At 34.7% G+C, this 25,591-nt stretch overlaps 1 protein-coding gene across 1 annotated transcript; it reads left to right on the forward strand.

The window, feature by feature from the left end:
- Positions 1-23,599: 23,599 nt before the first annotated feature.
- On the forward strand, positions 23,600-24,790 carry LOC100015217 (lipid droplet-associated hydrolase-like). Its single transcript, XM_056806320.1, is given in 1 exon segment — positions 23,600-24,790. A coding segment is annotated over 1 exon segment (1,191 nt).
- Positions 24,791-25,591: the final 801 nt, after the last annotated feature.

Genomic DNA, 25,591 nt, shown 5'->3' on the forward strand with positions numbered 1-25,591 from the left:
TTGCCACACTGATCACAAATAAAGAATCTTTCCTCTGTGTGGATTTTCTGATGAACATTGAAATTTATTCAACAAGTAAGCCATTTTCCACATAATCACATTTATAGGGTCTCTCCCTTGTGTGGATTCTCAGTTGAACCCTCGTATTGGATGGTCAAATGAAGACTTTATCCCAATGCTGACATTTATATCTTCTTTCTCTCTCATGTTGACCCTGTGATGACTAAGTTTTCTTTCTAAAAGAAAGTAAAAACATACACATGTATAAAATATAGACTATGTATTGTGTAATATTATATGATACATATTATTTAATTATTATATAATGTGTATATTTTCTATTTGCATGTATACATATATATTCACTCTGATGACTTTAAACACACTATAATTTTCCTGTTTAATTCCCTTAATCAATTTTTTGCCTTCTTTAAAATTACACTTTTTATCTCTATTTTTTATTCTCAAAAATAAAAATTTCTAGAATACTAATAAGAAAACTAGTAGATTTTATTTTACTTTCTCATTTTACTTCTATGTTTGTGGTCACTCACATGAGAGTCCTTCAAAAGAAGGAGCACTACTATTTGCCCATGTTTCATTTAAAAGGCACAAAGGAAAGAATTCTTAGGGAAACAGAGGAATAGGGGCCTGGTCATAGTTCTACAGTATAGATGATTATAGGGTCAGAGGATTATAGGGTCAGAGCAAAAGTCAGGAGAGCAGTGACCCTACCCTTCCTTAGATCATTCCACCTTGGAAGAACTGAAACTATTCAGACAACCCAGAAGTAGATCTGAAATCAGCAGCGCAAAATACCTGAAGCTTGGATTAGTGCTCTCCCCAAATGAGGAACAGAGCCAAACTTTAATATAAAGTTAAAGGTCAACAAATAGACTGGATAATAAGCTAACTTCCAGGCATTCTGATGAAACAATTGGAGCTTGAAAGAAAATTTAATGATCAAATTTGACAGTCAAGAAAAGCATAAAAACATAAAGAGAAAAGAAAAAAACTCAAGGAACTCAATGGGTTAATCTAATTGCATTCCTGCATGTGCAAGTGATAATGAGAATACTTAAGATATCTAAGATATAAGAGATTTTTTGTGGTACTTAAGGTAATAAATGGATATAATGGGTTAAACTCTTTGCATTAATACATAAAGTAATAACTAAGATACTATGACTATTGAAGTACCTAAAATAAAAATGTACTTAAGATACTTGTGGTATTTAAGACACTTAAGAACTTTATCACTATTAGGACAGTGAATAAAAGCATACCCAGATAGAAATTAGGGAGGAAGCTGAAAATGATGGGGTTCTAACCAAAAATAAATTATAGGAAAGAGGAAAACACTGGGAACAGGAAAAAAAAAAAGTTGGAGTAAATTATCTCAAATGAGTTTAAGGAGGGGGAAAGGGGTCATTTATTTTAAAAGTTTAGACTGGATTATATTTAAAATAAGGTCACCAGGAATTTAATTTATTCCAAAGATATTTTATTTACAATTTATTTACAAAATATAGAAAGAGTGAAGTAAGAAAATCAGAGATAAGATATCTAGCCTAAGCCCTAAGTAATTTACTCTGACCCCTGACTCAACCTGGGCAGGGGAGTTTAGTCCTTAACCAGAGAGGCCTCAGCCCTTGTATCCAAGGACCTCGGGATGTCTCTCTGAAGAGGATAGGTCTCTCCTGAGGATAGTTTTTTTTTTTTTTTAATTTCCAGAAAATCCAGGAAAGGAGTCAGATTTTTTTTCACTCACCCTCTGTCAATCCAAAGGGAGAGCTTTAAGAACAGTCTCATCAGGAACAGGGTCTCAGGTCCAGTCATCAGATTCTTCTCCAGTCTCAACTCCAAAGAATGAAGAACTGTTTTTCACAGGAAGTTCAACTCCAAGTAGAACTCCAAGTAAAAACTCCAAGTAGAACTGAATTCAGGAAGCTGTAACTCCCTTTTAAAGACACTTTCATTTGTGTCACTTCCTTCATGCCTTCCCCTAATTTTATGTCTACTAATCACAGTTGAAGCTTTCCTTTAGGACTGCCTGGGGCAGTCAGTTTAATTCTGATTCATCACCCACTATTGCACACGTGGGTCATAAACCACCCCCACTCAAGAGTGAATGGGGTGTTTACACCTTTGGTGATTAAATTAAAAAATGGGGAGATCTCCCTAGTCAACTTTAAGAAAGGAATTTACACTTTTGGTGATTAAATCTAAAAATGGGAAGGTGACTTAATTTAATTTTTATAATGGGGGAGAGTTAATTAATTTCATTTTCACAATCAGGGGAGAGTTCAATTTAATCTTCACAGGAGACATGCATGAATCAATTCAGTGTAGCCAAAGATAGAGGCATGACAGGCAATACTTTAACCTCACTCTCATGGAGGTGCAATTCAACAATAACATCTACAGGCAGTTAGATGAAGAAATCTATCCTAGTACTATATAAATTACTTGGGAAAATAGCTGAAGAAAGAGCTCCACCAAATTCTTTTTATGACTCCTCTATGTTACCTAAACCAGAAAGAACAAAAACAGAAAAAGAAAATGAGACTAGAATATCTAAAGAATATTGATGCAAAAATCTTACATAAAATGCAAATAGGATATTATTCAAATATATCACAAGGATTATATATTATGACCAGGTAGTTTGAAACCAGGGATGCAGGTGTTGTGGAAGAAACACACCCAAGTTTGTAGTGGGTCTTGCCCCAGGAAAGGAAGACTCTCCATTCAATCCAGAAGTAAGAAAATAAACTTTTTTGAAAACGAAGTGACTTATAGTGGTACGATAGCCTAAAAGCTGGTAGAAAAGTCTAAGGTCTAAGCAGGTAGCCTTAGGGCTGTTGGACAAGCCTAGGAACTAATAGAATAGCTTCTCTAGAGCTGATGGAATAGCAGCTCTGCAAGTGCAAAGTGGCAGCTCTGAGTATGGACTAGGAGCTCCACTTATACAGCAGCAGCTTCTATGCTCTGTGGATCAGATTTGGCTTATTTATTAAGGTCCAGGGGTTTATGTATCTCCCATTCAGGTTGTCTTCTCCTTTTCCAAAACCACTAGAAAGTGGGCATGACCAAATTCTGGTGGAGCTGTGTTTTATGGGTTGATGTCATAGGGAATGAGGAGTATGCACAAGTTTGAGGATTTCTTCTGGAATGTCAGAATCCCTAGTATACAGGTCCCTCGTTCCCCATTTTCCACCTTGTCATTATTTGTCAGTGTGGCAAAAGTCACACTGCCCTTCTGGAAAGAGAATATTGGGGGCAGCTGGGTGACTCAGTGGATTGAGAACCAGGCCCAGAGGTCCTGGGTTCAAATCTGGCCTCAGATACTTCCTAACTGAGTGACCCTGGCAAGTCACTCAACCCCTACTTCTTAGTCCTTACAGCTCTTTTGCCTTAGAATCGATACCAAATATTGATTCTAAGATGGAAGGTAAGGGTTGAAATTTTTTAAAGAGAATATGGGGTGGGGGGGGCAGACTCAAGATGGAGGCATAGAAGCAGTGAAAGTTCAGACCTCTGAAAACCTGTCCTTACCAATTACAAACTAAATGCTCCTAGGGGACTGAAAATCAAACTTAACAACAAGACAGAGTGAAGGAACCCTCCTGTTGGACTCAATTTGAAAGGTATGCCCCCAAGGGAATAATAAAATGGAGGAATTCCTTGGGAACAGGAATGATCTCCAGGAACTGATGCAGAGCAAAAGGAGCAGAACCAGGAGATCATTGAACACAGAAACCAATACATTGTGGTACAATTGAATGTCATGGACTTCTCCATTAGTGGCAATGCAGTGATCCTGAACAACTTGGAGGCATCTACGAGAAAAAACACTATCCACATCCAGAGGAAAAACTACGGGAGCAGAAACACAGAAGAAAAACAACTGCTTGATTACATGGGTCGAGGGGATATGGCTGGGGATGTAGACTCTAATTGAACATCCTAATGCAAACATCAACATCATGGAAATAGGTTCTGATCAAGGAAACAAGTAATACCCAATGAAATTGTGTGTTGCCTGCAGGAAGGGAGGGGGTGGGTAAATAATATAATTCTTTTAACCAAGGAATAATGTTCTAAATTGACTAATAAATTAATTTAAATTAAAAAATGAGAGGATGTGGGGGTAGAGTATAGGACATTTGAGGACCACTATAGCTAATTAATTATGTCATAGTTCTGAACAATTCTGATCTAAAGTAAATAGAGAATAATATAAACAATTAATAAAAGAGATTAGGAATAAAGGTGATATACAATATAGAATATTATAGATCTAGTACACAGAATGTTTAATTGATTATCCTTTAATTAATGCTTGACTAATGCAAACTACAGGTTTTACAGTTGATTTTTAACCAGTGCTCACTAGTGAGAAATGCAAGATTTCAGAGCATGAGGATCTTGTTCCTATTACTATCCCTCACTACAGCTGTCAGGCCACATCACAGGGATGCTTCAATATTAGGAAATATATCAATGTAATTGACTGTACCAATAACAAGACCATCAGAAACCTTATGATTATTTCAGTAGCACCAGAAAAAAATTGATAAAATGCATATAACAATTTCTACTAAAAACACTGGAGAACATTGGAATGAATGGAATGTTTCTCAGACTGATAAATAGTACCTATCTAAAGTCATCAGCAAATATTATTTGTAATGGAGATAAGCTAGAAGCCTTTCCAATAAGATTACAAGTGAAACAAGGCTTTCCATGATCACCATTACTATCCAATATTGTACTAGAAGTGCTGGCTATAATAAGAGAAGAAGAACTCCAAACCAACCAGTTGATCTGAACCAATGCAAAACTTTACATACTAAATTAAACAGGATGCTGCTGCAGAGTGCTCAATCTGAGACCAAGATAGCTTAGTCAACCAAAAAGGACTGCATAATCATGGGATAGTATTCCCTTTACCACATGAATGGAGATAACATCAGTTTTTGTTAAAAAAACAAAACAAAACAAAACAAAACAAAACAAAAAAAAGGAGGAAAATTTTGCCCTAAATAAGAAAAGTCAGAGAAAAAACCTTATGTTTGAAAAATATCTCAGCAAAAAAGTTGAACAAAATGCAAGTTTATAAGAGGACAGTAATACAAATATGAAGACATGCAAAGCCTCAGAGAAAAATGTGAAAGGGTGTCAAGCCCAAAATGGATTCCTGGAAGAGCTCAAAAATAAAAGATAGAAAAAACAAATAATAAAAATCTTAAAAGAAAAATTAGAAAATAAAGTAATTGAAAAAATCAAGAGTTTAGAACAAAAACTTACTAGAGAAAGCATTTTTCCTAAAAAAGGAAATACAATACTTCCAAAGAAAGGATGTATGAAGCTTTTTTTAAAAAATAGATACCTAAAAACTAGAATCAGACAAATGGAAGAGAAGGACTTCATGTGACAGGAACAAACAATAAACCAAATACAAAGAATTGAAAAAATAGAAGAAAATTGGAAATCATTCAATGGAAAAACGACTGATCAAGAAATAGATCCAGGAGAGATAATCTAAGAACCATTGGTTTGCCTGAATGTCATGATAAAAAAAAATGAACTTGGACACTATATTGAAAGAATCAGGGAAAACTTCCCTGATATTTTTGAGCATAAGAGGAAAATAGAAATTAAAAGAATGCAATAATAACCTCCTGAAAGGAATCTCAATTTAAAAATTCCAGGACTTTTATGGCCAGATTCCAGAAATCCTAAGGCAAGGAAAAAATACGATCAGCAACCAACCAAAAAAAAAAACAAAGAAAAGAAAAGGGAAAAAAATCAATTATTTTGGAACCACAATCAGAATTTTATAGGACCTAATAATTTTTATATTAAAGGATCAGAAGGTATTGAATATGATACTCCCAAGTCAGTGGATCTAGACATACAAGCAACAATTAAATACCCAGCAAAATTGAGCATACATACAAAGGCCTCAGGGGATGGAATGGATATTTAATGAAATAGAGGAATTCCAGGCAATACTAATTCAATGATAAGAGCTAAAAGGAAAATTCAGTGATCAAGCTGCAATAAATATAAAAAGGTAAATAGAAAAAAAATGAAGGGGAATCAGTGGATTAAACTAATCACATCCTTAGATGGCAAAGTTGTTACTTAAGATTTCTATAGTTTAAGAGATACCTAAAGTACTCAATATACCTAAAATAATCAAGGGAAAATCTTGGGTTAAACTGATTACATTCCTTACCTGGGACAGTGAAAACTAGAATACTTAAGATATTTATGGTACAAGATGCCTTAAGGTAATCAAGGGACACAATGGGATTAAGTTGATTACATTAGTAGAAAGTGATAACTAAAATGCTAAAGTTACCTATGATTTTTAAGTACCCAGGATATCGAAAGTACTTAGGATACTTAAGGTGCTGATGATACTTAACAGCTTTATCTCTACTAGGGTAATTAATAGGATCATATATAGACAGAGAGCAGGAAGTAAGTTCAATAAGATGGGATATTATTTAAAAAGAAACAATGGATAAGAAAGCAATACAATGGAAAAAGAAAAAGAGAAATTTAGGAGTCAATTATATCATATGAAAATTTATGTAAGAATCAATACAGTAGAAGGTGAAATAGGGGATTGGTACAAAATGCTTGAACCTTCCTCTTATCTGAATTTGTACACAGTGGGAATGACATCTCACTCAGGAATAGCAATCAATCTTGCCCAATAGAGAAATAAGAAAGAGATGAGGGGGTAAGATAAGGGTGGCAGACAAAAGAGAGGAGGAAGTCAGGGAGGTGTGTGAAGGAAGCAAAAATCTTTATTGCATGAAAGCACTGATGTAACTTATATTAGACTGCCTCAGGAATAGAGAGAGGGAGGAAAGAATCTAAATTTTAAAATTTCAGAAATCAGTTGTCAAAAAATGTTCCTAAATGTAATTAAAAATAAAATTCAATTAAAAAGAAACAAAACAAGGTCAAAAGAATGGGGAAAAATGAATGTCTGAAGTATCTCATTAGGGAAAATAACTACCAACTTGAAAAGGAGATGGAGGAGACATAATATAATAATTTTTGGACTATTTTAACGCAATGATGAAAGAGAGTCTAGAAATACTATTTCAAGAATATATGAAGGAAAACTGCCCTTATATTTTAGAACCAGAGATATCCCTATCATCTTGGATAACATGACTGTGAAGAAAATTGACAAGCACTAGAGGTGAGGTAAAAAAAAAAAGTACAATAATTCCTCTTTGATGGGGTTGTGAACTGGGTCAACTATTCTTGAGAATAATTTGAAATTATACTCAAGGGGGCTATAAAGCAGGGCATATCCTCTCATCCAGAAGTACCATTATTAGATATGTATCCCAAAGATGTCAAAAAAAGAGAAAGAGAAGGACTTATTTGTCCAAAAATATATATATAGCAGTTCTTTTTGTGGTGTGCAAAGATTTGGAAATTGAAGGAATGCTCATCAACTGGGAAAAGCTGAACAAACTGTGCTATATGATTGTGATGGAATGCTTTTCCTAATATAAAAAAAAATAATAAGCAGGTTGGCTTCAGGAGAACTCAGGAATGTTTTTGAACTGTTGTAAGGTGAAGTGAGCAGAACCAGGAGAATCTTTGTTTGTAATCACAGCAATATTTTAAGGAGCAACAACTACAAGACTTAGCTATTCTTATCAAGGAAAATCCAAAACACCCATGTTTAAAAATGCTATCCATTTCAAAAAAGAGAACTGATGACATCTGAGTGCAAATTGGATCTACATTTTTTTGCTTTCTTTTAGTTTTGTGTAATTAGAATTGCTCCCCAGGACTCTCTCAGGATGCTGGGAGAGAGAGTCCTGGGGAGCAATTCTAATTACACAGTTTTATGTGTTTTCTTTTTCAAAATGACTAATATGGAGAATTTTTGCATGACTTCACATATATAATTAATATCATATTGCTTACTCTCTCAAGGATGTAGAGAGGGGGCAAAACAGAAATTAAAACTCAAAGTTTTTTAAAATTTAGTTTTATTTTTAAAATTTCTTTTATGGTTACAAGATTTTTGTTGTATCCTTCCCTTCCCAGAGTTGGCAAGCAATTTCACTGGGTTATACATATATTATCATTCAAATCCCATTTTAATATTATTCATTTTTGTAATAATCTTTTAAAACCAAAGACCCAAATTATACAACCATATAAACAAGTGATAAACCATATGTTTTCTTCTGTATTTCTACTCCCACAGTTCTTTCCCAAGATATGGATAACATTCTTTCTCATAAGTTGCTCAGCATTGTACTGGATCATTGCATTGCTTTTAGTAGCAGTCAATCACATTTCATCATCCCACAATGTTTCAATTAGTGTTTATAGGGTTCTCCTGGTTCTGCTTATTTTACTCCACGTCAGTTCATATAGGCCTTTCCATTTCTTATAGAAATCAAACATTTCATCATTCCTTATATAGCACAGTAGTATTCCATCATCATCATATTGCACAATTTGATCAGCCATTCCTCAATTGAGATATACCCACTCATTTTCCAATTTTTTGTCATGAGGCACAATCATATATATTTTTGAAATAACAGAATCTTTCCCTTTTTTAACTCTTTCTAATATAAACTTACTAGTGTTATTGCTGGATCAAAGTACATGCATTTCTTTAAAGCCCTTTAGACATAGTTCCACATTGCCTTACAGAATGGTTGGATCAACTCACAACTCAACCAGCAATGGATCACTGTCCCAATTTCACCACATCACCCCCAACATTATTTTATACATGTATAATATTTTGTGTTCACATAATTTACTTATAGTTTCCTTCTTTATATTCAAATCATTCACCCATTCTGAGTTTAACGTGGTTTATGGTGTGAGATATTGATACAACCCCAAACTCTTCCAAAATGTCTTCCAATTTTCCCAGCAGTTTTTGTCAAATAGTGGATTTGGGTCCAAAAGCTGGGATCTTTGGGTTTATCACAGACCGTCTTGCTGAGGTCACTTACCCCATGTCTATTCCACTGATCATTCTTTCTTTCTCTTAGCCAGTATCATATGGTTTTGATGACCACTGCTTTATAGTATAGTTTGAGGTCTGGGACTGCAAGGCCCCCTTCCTTTGCATTTTTTTTTAATTATTTCCCTGGATATCCTTGATCTTTTTTCTTCCAAATGAACTTTGTTATAGGTTTTGCTAATTCAGTAAAAAAGTTTTTTTGGTAGTTCAATGGGTATGGCACTAAATAAGTAAATGAATTTGGGTAGAAGGGTCATGTTTTATTATTTTAGGTCATCCTACCCATGAGCAGTTCATGTTTTTCAATTGTTTAGATCTAGTTTTAATTGTTTGGAAAGTGTTTTGTAGTTGTGTTCATATAGTTCCTGTATTTGTCTTGGCAGATAAATCCTAAGAATTTTACATTGTTTAGGGTGGTTTTAAATGGAATTTCTCTTCCTAACTCTTCTCCTGAGATGTGTTGGAGATATATAGAAATGCTGATGACTTATGTGGGTTTATTTTATATCCTGCAACTTTGCTAAAGTTGTTGATTATTTCCACTAACTTTTTAGTCAATTCTCTAGGACTCTTTAAGTAGACCATCATATCATCTACAAAGAGTGATATCTTGGTCTCCTCATTGCCTATTTTAATAACTTCAATTTCTTTTTCTTCTCTAATAGCTACAGCTAGTGTTTCTAGTACAATGTTAAATAATAGAAGCGATAATGGGCATCCTTGTTTCCCTCCTGAACTTATTGGGAAGGCTTCTAGTTTATCCCCACTGCAGATGATGTTGGCTGATGGTTTTAGATATATTCTGTTTATTATTTTTAGGAAAGGCCCTTCTATTCCTATACTTTCTAGCGTTTTCAATAGTAATGAGTGTTATATTTTGTCAAAGGCTTTTTCTGTATGTATTGAGATAATCATGTGATTTTTGTTGGTTTGCTTCTTGATATGATCAATTATGTGGATGTTTTTTTCTAATATTGAACCATCCTTGCATTCCTGGTATAAATTCATCCTGATTATCATGAATAACCTTCATGATCATTTGCTGGAGTCTTTTTGCTAGTATTCTATTTAAGATTTCTGCATTTATGTTCATTAAGGAGATTGGTCTATAGTTTTATTTCTCTTTTTTTGACCTGCCTGGCTTTGAAATCAGTACAATATTTGTGTCATAGAAGGAATTTGGTAGAACTCCTTCTTTGTTTATTATGTCAAATAGTTTGTATAGATAATATTGGGATTAATTGTTTTTTAAATGTTTCATAGGATTCATATCAGGCCCTGGGGATGTTTTCTTAGGGAATTCTTTATGGCTTGTTCAATTTCTTTTTCTGGTATGGATTATTTAAGAATGCTATTTCTTCTTATGTTAATCTAGTCAATTTATATTTTTGTAAATATTCATCCATATCACCTAGATTGGCTTATTTATTGCCATATAATTGGGCAAAATAGTTTTTAATGTTTGCCCTAATTTCCTCTTCATTAGAAGTGAGCTCTCCCTTTTCATCTTTGATACAGTTAATTTGGTTTTCTTCTTTCCTTTTTTTAATTAGATTGACTACTACTTACCATATTGTTTGTTTTTTCAAAGTAACAGCATCTAGAGTTATTTATTAATTCAATAGTTCTTTCATTTTTGATTTTATTAATTTCTCCCTTAAGTTTTTGGATCTCTAATTTAGTTTTTATTTGGGGGTTTTCAATTTATTCACTTTAAAGTTTTTTGGTTTGTATGTCCACTTCATTGACCTCTGCTTTCCCTAATTTGTTAATATATGAACTCAAGAATATAAATTTCCCCCTGAGTACTGCTTTGACTGCATCATATAGATTTTGAAAGGATGTATCATCATTGCCATTTTCTTCAATGAAATTATTTACTGTTTCTATGATTTTTTCTTTAACTAACCAATTTTGGAAAATCATATTATTTAATTTCCAATTAATTTTTTATTTTGTTCTCCATGTACCTTTACTAAATTTCATTTTTATTGCATTATGATCTTAAAAGTTTGCATTTATAATGTCTGCTTTTCTGCATTTGTTTGCCATGTTTTTATGCCTTAATACATGGTAAATCTTTGTGAATGTACCATGTGCTGCTGAAAAGGTGTATTCCTTTTTGTCCTTATTTATTTTTCTCCATATAATGACTAGCTCTATTTTTTCTAAGATTTTATTCACATCTCTTACCTCTTTCTTATTTATTTTTATTTGATTTATTTAGATTTGATAGTAGTAAGTTCAGATCTCCCACTAGTATAGTTTTACCATTTCTTCCTTCAACTCTACTAGTTTCTCCTTTAGAAATTTGGATGCTATTCCATTTGATGCATATACGTTGATTATTGATATTTCCTCTTTGTCTATACTGCCTTTTATCAGGCTGTAGTTACCTTCTCTATCCCTTTTAATCAGATTTATTTTTACTTTGGCTTTGTCAGCTATCATGATTGCAAATCATGCCTTCTTTCTCTCAGTTGAGACCCAATATGTCTTGCTCAAACTTTTAATTCTAACCTTGTGAGTATCTACCCACCTCATGTGTGTTTCTTGTAGACAACATATGGTAGGATTTTGGTTTCTAATCCAATCTGCTATTTGTTTTCATTTTATGAGTGAGTTCATACCATTCATTTTCAAAATTATGATTGCCACTGGTATATTCCCCAACATTTTGACATCTTCTCCTAGTTATGTCCTTTTTTCTTTTGCTGTAATCTTTTATGCCATTGGTTTCCTTTTAATCAATCCCCCTAAACCCCACCCTTAATATGCTTCCATTTCTGCCCTCTCCCTTTTTGATCCCTTCTTTTCTATTGTCTGTTAAATTTCCTCCCCCCTCTATTTCCCTCAATTTTTGTACTCCCCACTTCCTACCACCCTTAGTTTTCCCTTCTCACTTTTGCAGTAGGGTAAGTTAGAATTTGATATGCCAATGGATCTAGATGCTCTTGCCTCTTAGAACTGATTCCACTGAGAGTACATTTTTTTTAAATTATTACTTATTAGGATTATCTTCCTCTCCTTCTTATAATAGTATTCTTCTCCTCCCCTTCCCAAGTATATCTTTGTGTGACATAGATTATCCTATTAATCTTATTTTTTCAAGTTTCTCTTGTTGCCATCTTCAATTACCCCCTCCCTTTATCTTTTTTTGTATATCATCTTATGCCACTTATTACTCCAATCTCTTCCTGTGAATTATTCTTCTAATTACAATAATAGTGAATATAATTTTTGAGAGTTACAAATAACATTTTCCCATATATTAATATAAACAATTTGTTCTTATTGAAGCCCTAATAGAACAAAGTTTAAATAAAAAATATTTCCCTTTCTTTCTTATTAGCCTTTTCATGTTTCTCTTGATTTTTGTGTTTGGATATCAAACTTTCCACTTAGTTCTGGTGTTTTCTTTACAAATACTTGGAAATCTTCTATTTTGTTGAATGCCCATACTTTCCCCTGATAGTACAGTCAGTTATGATGGGTAGGTGATCTTTGGTTGATGACCCAATTCTCTTGCCTTTCTGAATATCATATTCCAAGCCTTTCAGTCCTTTAGTATGGAAGCTGCCAGATCTTGTGTAATCCTGATTGGTGGATCCTTGATATCTGAATTGTCTCTTTTTGGCTTCTTGTAAAATTTTTCCTTAGCTTGAAAGCTCTTGAATTTGGCAACTACATTCCTGGGAATTGTCTTTTGAGGATTTAGTGTAGAGGGTATTCTATGTTCTCTTTCAATGTCTATTTTGCCCCCTTGTTCAAGAACATCAGGGCAGTTTTCTTAGATAATTTCTTATAGTATGATGTCAAGATTTCTGTCAATTTCTGGGTTTTCAGGTAGACCAATGATTCTCAAATTGTCTCTCCTTGGTATGTTTTCCTTATCTTTCAACTTGTCAGTGATATACTTTATGTTTTCTTCTGTTTTGTCAGTCTTTTGACTTTTCTTTATTAATTCTTGTTGTTTTGCAAGATCATTGGCCTCCAATTGCCTAATTCTGGACTTTAAAGACTGCTTTTCCTTTTCTGTTTGGTCTCTCCTGCTTTTTGTGGCTTTCAGATTATTCTCCAAGTGGGTGTTCTTGTCATTTAAACTGTTATTTTCTTTTTGAACTATTTCCCACTTTTATTGCCAGATGGCTTCCATCTTTTTCATATGCTCCAATTTAAATTCTTCAAGAGCTTGTGGGAAATTTCCATTTTTTGGAAGGTTTTGATGCATTTATTTGTATTTCCTCTTCTGCTATTTCCTCTGTAGCCTGGATTTTTCCTCAGTAAAAATTATCCAGGGTCAACCCCTTCTTCTCGTTCTCCTTGGTGTTTGGAAGTTGTTCCTGGGCACTGTTTGCCATCATTATGGTTGTTTTTCGTTCTCTTTACAGTCAGAAGTCTGATTGAGGATGGCAAGCTCTCTGTGTATCGAGCTAAGGAACATGTTTTTTGCCTGAGGCCACCTGTCCAGCCTCTGCAGCTGCTATTTTTTGCTGCTCTTCTCTGTGCTATCCTCTCATGGGAGCCCAAGATCTGCACTCTTCAGCCTCCTGTGTTTCAGGTTTAGCTGCTCTTAGTGATAGTTCTTTGGTGGTATTAGTTAGCTGCCAAGGACCTAGATGAGCCCATCACTTGCTCTAGAGGTGTCCCTGCTCACTCACTTATTCTAGTGCATGCTGGCTCTGACTCTGGCTTCCTAGGTCGGGTGGAGGAGGGTAGATCAGCTAGCATTTTGGTTGAAGTTTTTTCACCCCCTTAGAGTGTGGAAATGCCCAAATCCTATGTACCTTCAATGCTGTGCCCTATTATAGAGTCCCTTCGTTCTTACTAATTTGGCTTTTTTGGCCTTTTGAAGTAGTCTGTATTGGTAGGTGGTGAGGCAAGGAAGAATCCTGGGTCTAGACTTCCATCATGTTTACTGGGAAGTCTGCCACTATGATTTTAGGAAGATTTAGACCCAATAAACTGTATATAAAATATCAATTATAATATTAAACAGGATTAATATTATTTTCATTATTTCCTATTGTAGAGATACAGTGTGCAATATTAGAATAGTCTAGCTATGAATAAAATTACAAACTTTTGTCATCAACTTTGGAATGTTAGTACACAGCTTTATTGAATCCTGATTTCTGATAAAAATAACAGAACTAATAATTAAGTCAGTTATAGAAAATGGTAATTTATTATAAGGACAAAATGGTATTTGCTTTTGTGAAGAATTTATACCATAGATTCTTCAGAATTTGTAGCCCAGCAAAGTGTCTTTGGTTTATCTTTAAGTTTCCTTGGATTCCAGATAATGATATAGGTCTGATTATGCCCATCCATTATATGTAGTATCAATTAGAAATGACTGAAAACTGTATCTTTTTAAAAATTAATTATTTTTCCATGGTTACATGATTCATGTTCTTTCCTTCCCCTTTTCCTTCCCCCTGCCCAGATCTGACAAATAATTCCACTGAGTTATACACGTATTATCACTCAATACCTATTTCCAAATTATTTATTTTTATAATAAAGAAATCTTTAAAAAATCAAAACCCCACAACCCATACCCTCATAAACAAGTGATAAGTCAAATGTTTTCATTCTTCATTTCTATCTGAACATTTCTTTCTCCAGATGTGATTAGCATTCTTTCTCAAAAGTACCTCAGGATTATACTAGATCATTTCATTGCTATTAGTAGCAAAATCTATTACATATGATCATCCCATCATGTTTCAGTTTCTGTGTACATGGTTCTCCTGGTTCTGCTCATTTCACTTTACATCAGTTCCTGAAAGTCTTTCTAGCTTATGTGAAAATCAAGCAGTTTTTCATCCTTTATTACACAGTGGTATTCCATCATCTTCATATACCACAATTTGTTCAGCCATTCCCCAAGTGAGGGACACCCACTCATTATCCAGTTTTTTTGATGACACAAAGAGTATGGTTATGAATATTTTTGTACATGTATTTTTCCTTATTACCTCTTTGGGTACAAACCTAGTAGTGGTATTGCTAGATCAAAAGGCAGGCATTCTTTTAAAGCCCTTTGGGCAAATTCCAAATTGTCTTTCAGAATGGTTGGATCAATTCACAAGTCCATCAGCAATGCAATAGTGTCCCAATTTTGCCATATCCCTTCCAATGTTTATCTTTTCCTTTACTTTCATATTGACCAATCTACTAGGTGTGAGGTGGTACCTCAGAAATTGTTTTTATTTGCATTTCTCTAATCAGGAGGCATTTAGGACACTTTTTCCTGTGATTATTGATAGTTTTGATTTCTTCATCTAAAAATTGCCTATTCATGTACTTTGACCATTTGCCAATTGGGGAATGCCTTTTTTTTTGTACATTTGACCTAGTTCCTTTATCAGAAAATTTTGTTATAATTTTTTTCCCATTTTGTTGCTTCCCTTCTAATTTTGGTTGAATTGGTTTTGTTTCTACAAAACCTTTTTTAATTTAATATAATCCTAATTATTCATTTTACTTTTTGTAATGTTCTCTATCAGTTGCTTGGTCTTAAATTCCTTCCTTTCCCACATATCTGACAGATATACTATTCTATGGTCACCTAATTTGTTTATGATTTTCCCTTTTTATATTTAAGTCATTTACCCACTCTGAGTTAATGTTGGCATAGGGTGTAAAATGCTGGTCTAAAGCCAATTTGAAAACTGTATCCTGATCAGATTCATTCCTATTTTTTCTTTTACTTTCAAACTGCAATGATGAATGATCCTTGTGACATACCATGAACCATATACTTTAGCAATTGAGACATTTAACAGTCATTGATCTTTGTAAATCTTTCTGATGCCCAAAAAAGAAATCTGAATTTGCGCAAAATCACCAGAAGGACAAGGATAAATGGGGGTTGCTTGTCTTAAACGTTTATTTGAAGTTTATTAACTCAGCAAATTTTTCCTAAACTTTGATAACATATTTTGTTCATTTGGTTTTATTAATCATTTATGTTAATTGATTGTCAAAAACCTATAAAACAGGCTATTGCACTTCTAAACAAAGTCTTTGCCACAGACTGGGAGTGGGGAGACCTCTAGCTCTAATTTACCACAATTAAAGTTTGGATCTCCAATTCAGAATGATGACTCATATTTTTCTTACATAAACATGTATTATTTTAAAAAATAAATGAAACATGCTGTTTTTTATTTCTTATCTAAAGTATACTTTTTCTCTAAGGTATACTATTTCTATTTTCATTTTTTCTCTTCATGCTCATAGAATTGAGAACAATTTCATATGTAGCTATTTAAAAAAATTTACCTAGATAATTTTTTATGTTTTTCTATTTTCTTTTCTTCAGATCATCAAAATATAACCCTTTCTGGACTATTCCCCCCCCCCTTTCTTACCTTTAAAGGCAAAAGGTGCTGAGAAGAAAATAGAATATAAAACCTTTGATTGAATATAAAATCTTCTTCATTGTGTTTCTCTTATAATTGATCAAATGAATTAATTGTTCTAATTTTTCCTTGATTCCTATATTTTAAATTCACAATATCTTATTAAGTGAGATCACTTCATTAGGAAATTTGAAAGTTCAATAATACATTAAAAGTTATTTTTCCCCCTTGTAAAACTGTAGTGAGCTTCTCTTATTCATAATTCTTTTCCCTTCCAGATTATTGTAGTGCATTCTTCCCTTTGCATTCTGATAGTAACTTTCTGTCTCCATGCCTTGCGCAATGCTGACAGAGGCTCTTTTGTAACATTATTTTGGACTGATTGCCTGTTTTTTTTAATCTCACTTTTCTTTGAGGCTTCATATGTTTCCTTTTTGCCATGGTTATTCTCTTCTAAGTCAGTATTTTGATTTTGATTGAAGTCACTAAAGTAACTTTCTGAGGGTAGTTTTTTCTTTGTCTTTTGCTCATTTTTCTAATTATTAATATTTTCCCCCTGGTTACCTTTTCTCTCTGTTGAAAAATAACCGCACTCCTGGCTAAGCACTGTTTTTGTGTCCTTGGTGTGCACTTTAAGAGGATGGCCCAGTTGTCTTCATGAGAGGCTTTCAGCTATTTTGCCCAGCTAGATTTTGCTTCTGTGCTCATATAGAATCTCTGAATTTTGATTGGCATTCTAGGGATTTTTAAAAAATTGTGACTATCAGATTATTTCTATTTTCATTTTTTCTTTTCATGCTCATAGACTTGAGAACAATTTTATATGTAGTTATTTAAAAATTTTACCTAGATAATTTTTTACAGCCAAAATTTCTAATATTTTAGTGCTTAGATTATCCTTCTGTTTCCTATTATCTAGGTCAGTTGTTTTAAAAAGGTGATACCTTATTTTTTCCAATTTTTGTTCAGTATTTTAATTTTGTTCTAATATTTCTTATTTCATATAGTGATTGATTTCTATCTGATCCAAACTAATTTTAAAAGTCTGTTACTTGAGTATGTTTTCATAACTTTTCTATTAAATCCTTAATCTCTTTGTAATTCTTTCAGCCTAGAGCCATGATGGCAAACACATAGCATCCATACCAAAAAGGGTAACTGTAGGCATGCCTACAGTCATATTTTTTTTACTAGAAAGCCAGAGAGACTTAGGGCAGAGCTGTTAGCCTTCCCTGCTCCATGTGCCTAAGGACATTCCTCACATTTCCCCACCCCCTTGCCCATCAGTCAATAGGAGCTCTTTCTCCTTCATAGATGGGGTGGGGGCTCACATGATATGTGAAGGTACAGCATAGATGGCAGCCTATTCAGTCTGTGGAAAAGGTCATTCCCATAGTGGGGTTATAGAAGAGCTAGATTAGAGGAGAGTATAGCTCACAGCCTGACACATAGCTGGAGGGGAGCAGAGCTGGAGGGGAGTGGAGTGCTTGGGTCACACTTCTCCCCCTCTCCCAACCAGCCTTTCATCACCCTCCCCTCTGCCCAGCAGTCCCATGAGAGTGCTTCCTCCCTCCCCTGTCTGGGGTAAGGGTAAGGGAAGGGTCTTGGGGTGGAGGCTGAGGGGGATGGGCATTGCACTCAGTCTCAGGGGTAAGGTGGAGGGTGGGCCCCTGCACTCTATCTCTAAAAAGTCTGCCATCATTGCCCTAGAGCTTTCATTTCTTCTCATCATTTCTAAAAGAAATAGTGCAAAAAGTTCTAAATAATAACTAAATAATAGTTCTAAAAGAAAAGAGTCCTTAGACCTAGAGTCAGAATAACAACTTCACCAGTTTAAATTTGGCTTCATATATTTATTACAGATATGACCAGGCAAGTCACTTAACCTTCCTTGCCTCAGTTCTCCTCTGTAAAATGATTTCGATGAGGAAATGGCAAACCACTCTAATATCTTTGCCAAGAAAATCCTTAATGAGATCACAAAGAGTCAGACGCAGTTGAATTGACTGAACATCGACAGGAAAAGAGCTCTCATTTTTCTCCATTATTTTTTATATAACTCTTCTTTCATTTATATAATCATTTTAAGCTTTCACATTTTGTCTTCTAGTTATTCCAAAAATTTTAAAGCAATTCTGTAACTTCAATTGAGATTTTAAAGTGGGAATAGGCATACTTTGCTTGTACATGATGTAGAATTTTCCTTTTCTGGATTTGAATCTTGAATGTCCCTAGTTATCTAATGTTTATTGACAATATTCTATTTGTTTATAATTTTCTCATCTTACTTCCTGAATTGGGCCTTAATGTTAGGGTTATACTGTTTGAACTTGTGGATGAAATGGCAATTATTTGTGTTACTTGGGATCTGGATAATGAATACTGATTTTTTTCAAGGTACTTGTGTATTGCCCAGGAGCAGCTGAAGTTAAGTTCTCTGTCCTGAGTATCTGTGCTGCACCTCTTTGTCTTTTTTTGTGTGGTGATTCTTGCCCTCCTTCTTGTATCCCCACAGATTTCTGACCCCAGTTTGAGGACAGATGACCTCAGAGGGGAAAAAAAAATCCTGGCTAAATCCTGGCCCAGGTTCCTCCTGTCCCTGGCATTTAACTTGTCTCTTATCTATTAATTGTTGGTTTTTAAACACTGTTTCCCATATGGGTTTTCCTTCCTAGATTCTTTTCCTCACATCCATAGGCTTTTGTCTATCTCTGGGTGGACCTAGGCTGGAAAAATGTATTTACTATAGTTTCTTCTTGTATGTGTACATTATTTTTCAAAATGTTGATCTTTTAAAAAATAACAATTTTGTGATTATTTCTAAAGAGCAGAGCTGTCCTGCTTTGATTCACGTTGACATATTAAGGAAAGTCATTCACAATTTCCAAAAGATGTTACCATACCAAATATATATAACTTACAAGCTACATGGAATGAAACATTTTCAAAATAGACAGCTAGCAGAGGAGATCAAAATAATGTCAGAAAAGCGTGAACTAGAAAGAACGTGAATGAAGAAAAACACAAAAAAGTAACAGAATATAAACCCCTTCTCTAGAGCCTCCTGAAAACATTATCAGTAAAACTCCTGGGCAATAACTAGCCCAGAATAATAGCATAAGAAATAGTAGTTATGAAAATTGTTATACATCGAACTAAAAATAATATGTTGATAAATTTCAGTCTGTGGAACTAGAAGGAAAATGAATGCATCTGGTACAAAAACACTGTAAACAATGAATACTATGAAATGGCCACATTGGTTTTTTTTATTATTATTAACAACAACGATAACAAAAACAACAAAAAACAACTAGGTCTTTTAGGCAGTGGTGATGGTGGCTGAGGACACCAGGAACCTAGGACAACTGAAGAGATGAGTAAGAAACACTTGAAGCCTACCAATCACACTCCAAATTCCCATTGAAGAACAAAAATACCTCAAAATGAATACTGGAACAGTAGAACTAATAGAAGAGGTAAAGCTATTCTGGCCCAGAACAATGGAGAGAGAGAGAGAGAGAGAGAGAAAAGAAGACTTAATGGGTCTCTGAAACAAGGTAGCACCAAGAACAAAAGAAAAGCAAGAACTGGCTCAGTCTAGCCATAGCAGGTAAGAGCAGAAATCAATTCACTACAATACAGAACAGAGGCTGGCCATGACTCAAGAGCAATGGGTGAAACTCACCCAACAAGGTTCTGCATTGGCTGGATTGAGTAGAACCCAACGCAATCCAGCTGAACTGAATAGCTGCAAACATCTACACCGCAGTTTAACCAGGCTGCCCCTGCAGAGTCTTCCATCAGAGAGAGACCAAGATAGCTGAACCAATCCCAGACATTCTACAAGCAGGGGACACTATTGTCTCCACTCCGATAATGGAGCTAAACTTCAGGATATAGACAAAATTAAGGAAAAAATAACCCCAAGTGGACAAAAAACTGAGAAAAAGCCTAATACTAGAAAACTATTTCCTCAAGAGCGATGAACAAAATACAAGTGCAGAAGAGGATAGCTATTCAAAAATGAAAACATGTAAAACCTCAAAGAAAAATGTGAAAGAATGACAAACCAAAAATGAACCCTTGGAAGAACTCCAAAAAGAAAAGAACAACAAATAATAAGAAAATAGAAATTGACAGACTACACCAAACACTTTCTGAAATAAAATCCCAGGACAAATTCATGAAATCCCAGTCTAAGGAGAAAATACTACAAACAGCAGGAAAAGAAATATTCAAATATTGCGGACCACAGTCAGAATTACACAAAATCTAGTAGCTTCTACATTAAAGGATCAGAAGGCACAGAATGTGATATTTTATTAGCCAAAGATTATAGGTCTAAAACCAAAAACCATTTACCTAGTGAAAATGAGCATGATACTCCAAGGGGAGAAATGAGCATTTAATGAAATAGAGGAATTCCATGCATTCCTGATGAAATAGCCAGAACAAAAAAGAAAATTCAAAGAACAAACAAGACACTCAAAAAAAGCATTAAAAAGCTAAACAAACAAACAGAAAATGAATGGAATAAATAGGTTTAAATTAATCACATCCCCACATGAGAAAGTGGTAACTAGGAAACTTAGGATTTCTATAATACAGGAGATACCTATAGTACTAGATATACTTAAAGCAACAAAGGGAAGGAAAAGTTAAATTGATTGTATTCCTTATATGGTAAACTGATAACAAGAATACTTAACATATTTATGGCATAAGAGTTACTTAAACTATTTAAGCTAAACAAGGAAAACAATAAGGTTAAGTTGATTACATTATTAATGAGGGTGATGCCTAAGATGTTTAAGATATACATAAAACTTCAAGTACTTAAGAAACCTAAAATAATTAGGATGCTTAAGGCACTGATGGTACTTAAGAATTTTATCACTCTTAGGGCAATTAATAGGAGGATATGTAGATATGGAGCAGGAAATAAGTTGAATATAATGGAATATTATTTTTAAAAAATATATAAAGGATAAGAAAGAGAAATACATTGAGAAAAGGAGAAAAAGTTTGGGGCAAATTATCTGACATGAAGAGTCATATAAGAATCAATATAGTTGAAAGGGAGATGGGAATGGGCAATGTTTAAATATTACTCTTACCAGAATTGGCACGAAGTGGGAATAATATCTACAAACAGTTAGGTATAGAAATCTATGTTACAACAAACTGGTGAGGAAATTGTAATAAATATCTGTGTGAATCTCATTTCTCAAATATATGGAGAACTGACAAATTTAAAAGTATACAAAGCATTCCCCAATTGGCAAATGGTCAAATGATTTGAACAAGCAATTCTTAAATAAATTCATTAAAATTATATTTAATTATTATTAATTAGAGAAATGCAAATTAAAACAACTCTGAGGTCCAGCCTCATATCTATCAGATTTTTTAATAGGACAAAAAATTGAGAAATTTTGGAGTGGTTGTGTGTATATATGTATGTATATGTATATAAAGTAGTGCTAATGCATTTTCAACAACATATTGTTGGATTCTTTTTTCTAATCCATCCTGCAATCCACTTACATTTTATGGATGAATTTATACCCTTAACATTCATAATTATTAATACTATGTATTTCCCTTCATCCTATTTTCTTAAATTGATCCTTCTCTATTTTACCTTATACATTGTCAAAATATTCTTTGCTTCTGAGTAGTACCTCCCTTAATCCAGTTTTTTTATTACCCCTCCCCCCTCCTTTTATTTATCCATTTCCCTTCTACTTCTTTGTTGGGTAAGAAAGATTTTACACTCAAAATTGTGTGTGAGAGAGAGAAAGAGAGAGAGCGAGAGCGAGAAAGAGTATATGTCTATTCTTTCCTCTTTCACCCAATTCTGTTGAGAATAACTTTCAAGAATTGCCCACACTAACCATTTTCTCTCCATTTATGAACATTTTTTCTTGCATGGAAATTTTATGTGATATAATTGACCCCATTCATCCTGTCCCTTCACACTTCTCCCAAAGCACCTCTTTTTCATATTCTTTAATTTTGTTAGATTATCTCAATATAATTAACTCACATTCATGCCCTCTGTAAACATAGATTTCTTTTAACTGTCCAAATAATGACAAAGGTCTTAAAAGTTACATACGTCATCTTTCTATATTGAAATGTAAATAGTTACAACTTATGGAATACATTATGAATTTTCCTTCATGTTTCCTTTTCTGTGCTTCTCTGGAACCATTAGATTTGAATGTCACATTTTCTATTTACCTCTGATCTTTTGATCAGAATTGCTGGAAAGTAATTTATTTCATAAAAATCCAGAATTTATCTTTTGAAGGGATATACTAAGTTTTGCTGGATAGGTTATTCTTTGTTATAAATCTAGCCCATTTGCCTCCTAGAATCATATTATAAGTCCTCTACTTCTTTACTTCTTTAATGTGAAATCTCATAAATCTTGTCTGATTCTCATTCTCATTCCAAAATATTTGAATTTTTTTTTGGCTACTTGCAATATTTCTGGGAGTTTTCATTTTAAGATCTCTTTCAAATGGTAATAGGTGGATTCCTTCAATTTATCTTTTGTCAATTGAGTCCAATATATAAGGTTAAATTACTTTTATAATATCTCAAAATTTGCTGTTCAGATTTTTTTCTTGATCATGACTTTTAGAGAGTCCAAAATTTTTGACTTGTTTTTCAATATCCATCATTTTCTTCTATTTTTTCTTTTGTTTTATTGTTTCTTGATATGTTATGAAGTTATTAGTTCCCCTGTGTCCCATTAAATTTTTTTAGGCATAATTTTCTTCAATGAGGATTTGAAACTATTTTTCCACTAGAACAATTGAGATTTTATGGATTTATTTCCATGCTTCTTTTACCATTAGACCAATTTTATTTTTAAAGTGTTATAATCTTCAGGATATTTTGTGTTTCTTTTATCAACCTGTTAATTCTCTTTTCATGATTTTCTTGCATCACTCTCATTTTGTTTTTGTTATTTTTACCACTTACCTATTTTTTTTAACTCTTCTTGGAATTTTTATTAGACCTATGTTCAATTAACACTTTTTTTTCTTTGAGGCTTTACTTATAGTGCTTTCACATTATTATCTTCTTCTTAGTATGAGTCTTTGGGTCACAGCGGGAGGGGCTTGAAGCTGGTGGCAGAGCTGGCAGTGCCCCAGGGAAGAACGTGGAGATGGATGAAGAAGACCCACTGCATGAAGAGTTTCTGGCCTGCTGTGGAGCCGTAACTCAGGTGCTGAAGTACGGGCCAATCAGCCCTGCTTCTCACAGCAGCCCCAAGCTGCTTGTCCTCATTGTTCCAGGTAACATCCGTGTTCCCGCCTTCTACCTGTTATTTGCCAAGTCTCTATACCTTACCTTGGAGAAGCACTACCCAGTTTGGGTCATCAGCCATGCTGGCCACGTTAGGGCCCCCAGGGGCATCGAGGTGACTGAGGAGAGCTCCAAAGACCCTAGTCCTGGGACAATAGATGATGTCTTTAGGCTGAAGGGCCAAGTGGATCACAAGCTGACCTTCCTGAGACGGTAAGTGCCCAGTCCCCTGAAGCTGGTCCTCAGCGGCCACTTTATAGGCACCTACATCTTGCTGGAGATGCTGAAGCAAGCCCCACAGCTTCTGGTTTTCCGCGCCTTCTTGCTGTTCCCGACAATTGAGAGAATGGCTAAATCACTCAACAGTAAGGTGGCAACACCTCTGCTTTGCTGGCTTCGCTATGCCCTCTACGTGCCACTCTACGTTGTACTCAGCCTGCTGCCAGTGAGATTCAAAGCTAGGCTGGCCAGTCTGATTCTTCAAAAGCTAAAGATGGAGAATGAAATCCTCGTTCACCTAATGAATTCACTTAACATGAGCTGCGTGGCCAATGTTATGTATCTAGGAAGCCAGGAAATGAGGACCGTGTTGGAGAGAGACAACTCAACCATCCAAAAGTACTTCAAGAAGTTGATGTTTTACTATGGAGCCTCCGACCTTTGGTGTTCCGTCCAGTACTATGAGGATATTAAGAAGGATTTTCCCAGTGGAGACTTTAAGCTGTGTAAGAGGGGCATCCACCACGCCTTTGTCACCTCGCTGGAATCCAGCCAGGAAATGGCCGCCATGATTATAGACTGGTTAAAAGAAGACCTGATGGAAGCTTCCGACAAGCAGGGCAGGGAGCACACATCTGTTGTCACTAGGCTTGATGGTGATTTTCATTTGAGGATTTTACTGGGAAAGGAGCAAAATGAGAAAAGGCACATTCAAAAGGATAACCTTTCCCATATGGAAGAGCCCAATGGAGGGAGAGCTTATGAATCTAAACAGACCCATCCTTATCTCTTGTACATTACTGAGAACACTTCTGAACTTGGCCTCCGCTAAATGAGCTTCCACCCCAGGGTCACAGGGAGTTTGTCTTTGTCTTTGTCTTTCCTACCACCCCAGTCATTTTTAATAGCTATTGAAAATCTGCCTCCCACCCCCAGTTTCCAGCCTATTTCTTGACTGAACTTTTTTTGTTAAACTTTAGATTTGCTCATTTGACTATGAGGAAGCATTGTCGCAAGATTCAGGGGAGGGGAGGGATTGTGCTAATGTTTTCAGGACGATATCTGGAGGTCTGTAAGTTTTTTGTGTTTCCACATTTGTGTGAACCAGAGAGAGATGTGGTTACTTGTCTTCTAGCACCCAGTAAGGACCCTTGCTCCCTTCAGCTTCAAATGCTAATGCTCTTTCAGCCTTGAGAATGTAAGTAGACCTGCTCTTCTCCTTTAGCCTGAGGTGATGATGCTCCTCTCTGATTTGGAATTTCAGTCATTCTATTCTGGTTTCTTCTGAGTTCCAGCTAAAGTTTCCCAGAAATTTATATGGAAAGCATTATCAGGCCTTTCACTTAGGTCCATAAAACTATAAAATCTTTCTAACCCTTATCTGACACCCTTAAAGTCTGTCCTTAGATCTCCCAAAGATGTTGCTGTGAACTCATAGATTGTTCTTGCTGAACTTTTAAGTTGTCTTAAAATTGAGAAATGTCTCACCATCCTTTGTTAGCTCTGCTGCTCCAGAATTCAACTTGAGACATTATTTTAAAGTTTAAAGGGGATTTTGGAAGAGTTTGGGCAGGTTCCCTTTTTTTAGGTAATTGGGTTGCCTTTATCCATCTTTGTTCTGAAGTGGACATAT

This window comes from Monodelphis domestica, chromosome 7 (genome assembly GCF_027887165.1).
Source record: "Monodelphis domestica isolate mMonDom1 chromosome 7, mMonDom1.pri, whole genome shotgun sequence".
In the NCBI taxonomy this organism is placed as follows: Eukaryota; Metazoa; Chordata; class Mammalia; order Didelphimorphia; family Didelphidae; genus Monodelphis; species Monodelphis domestica.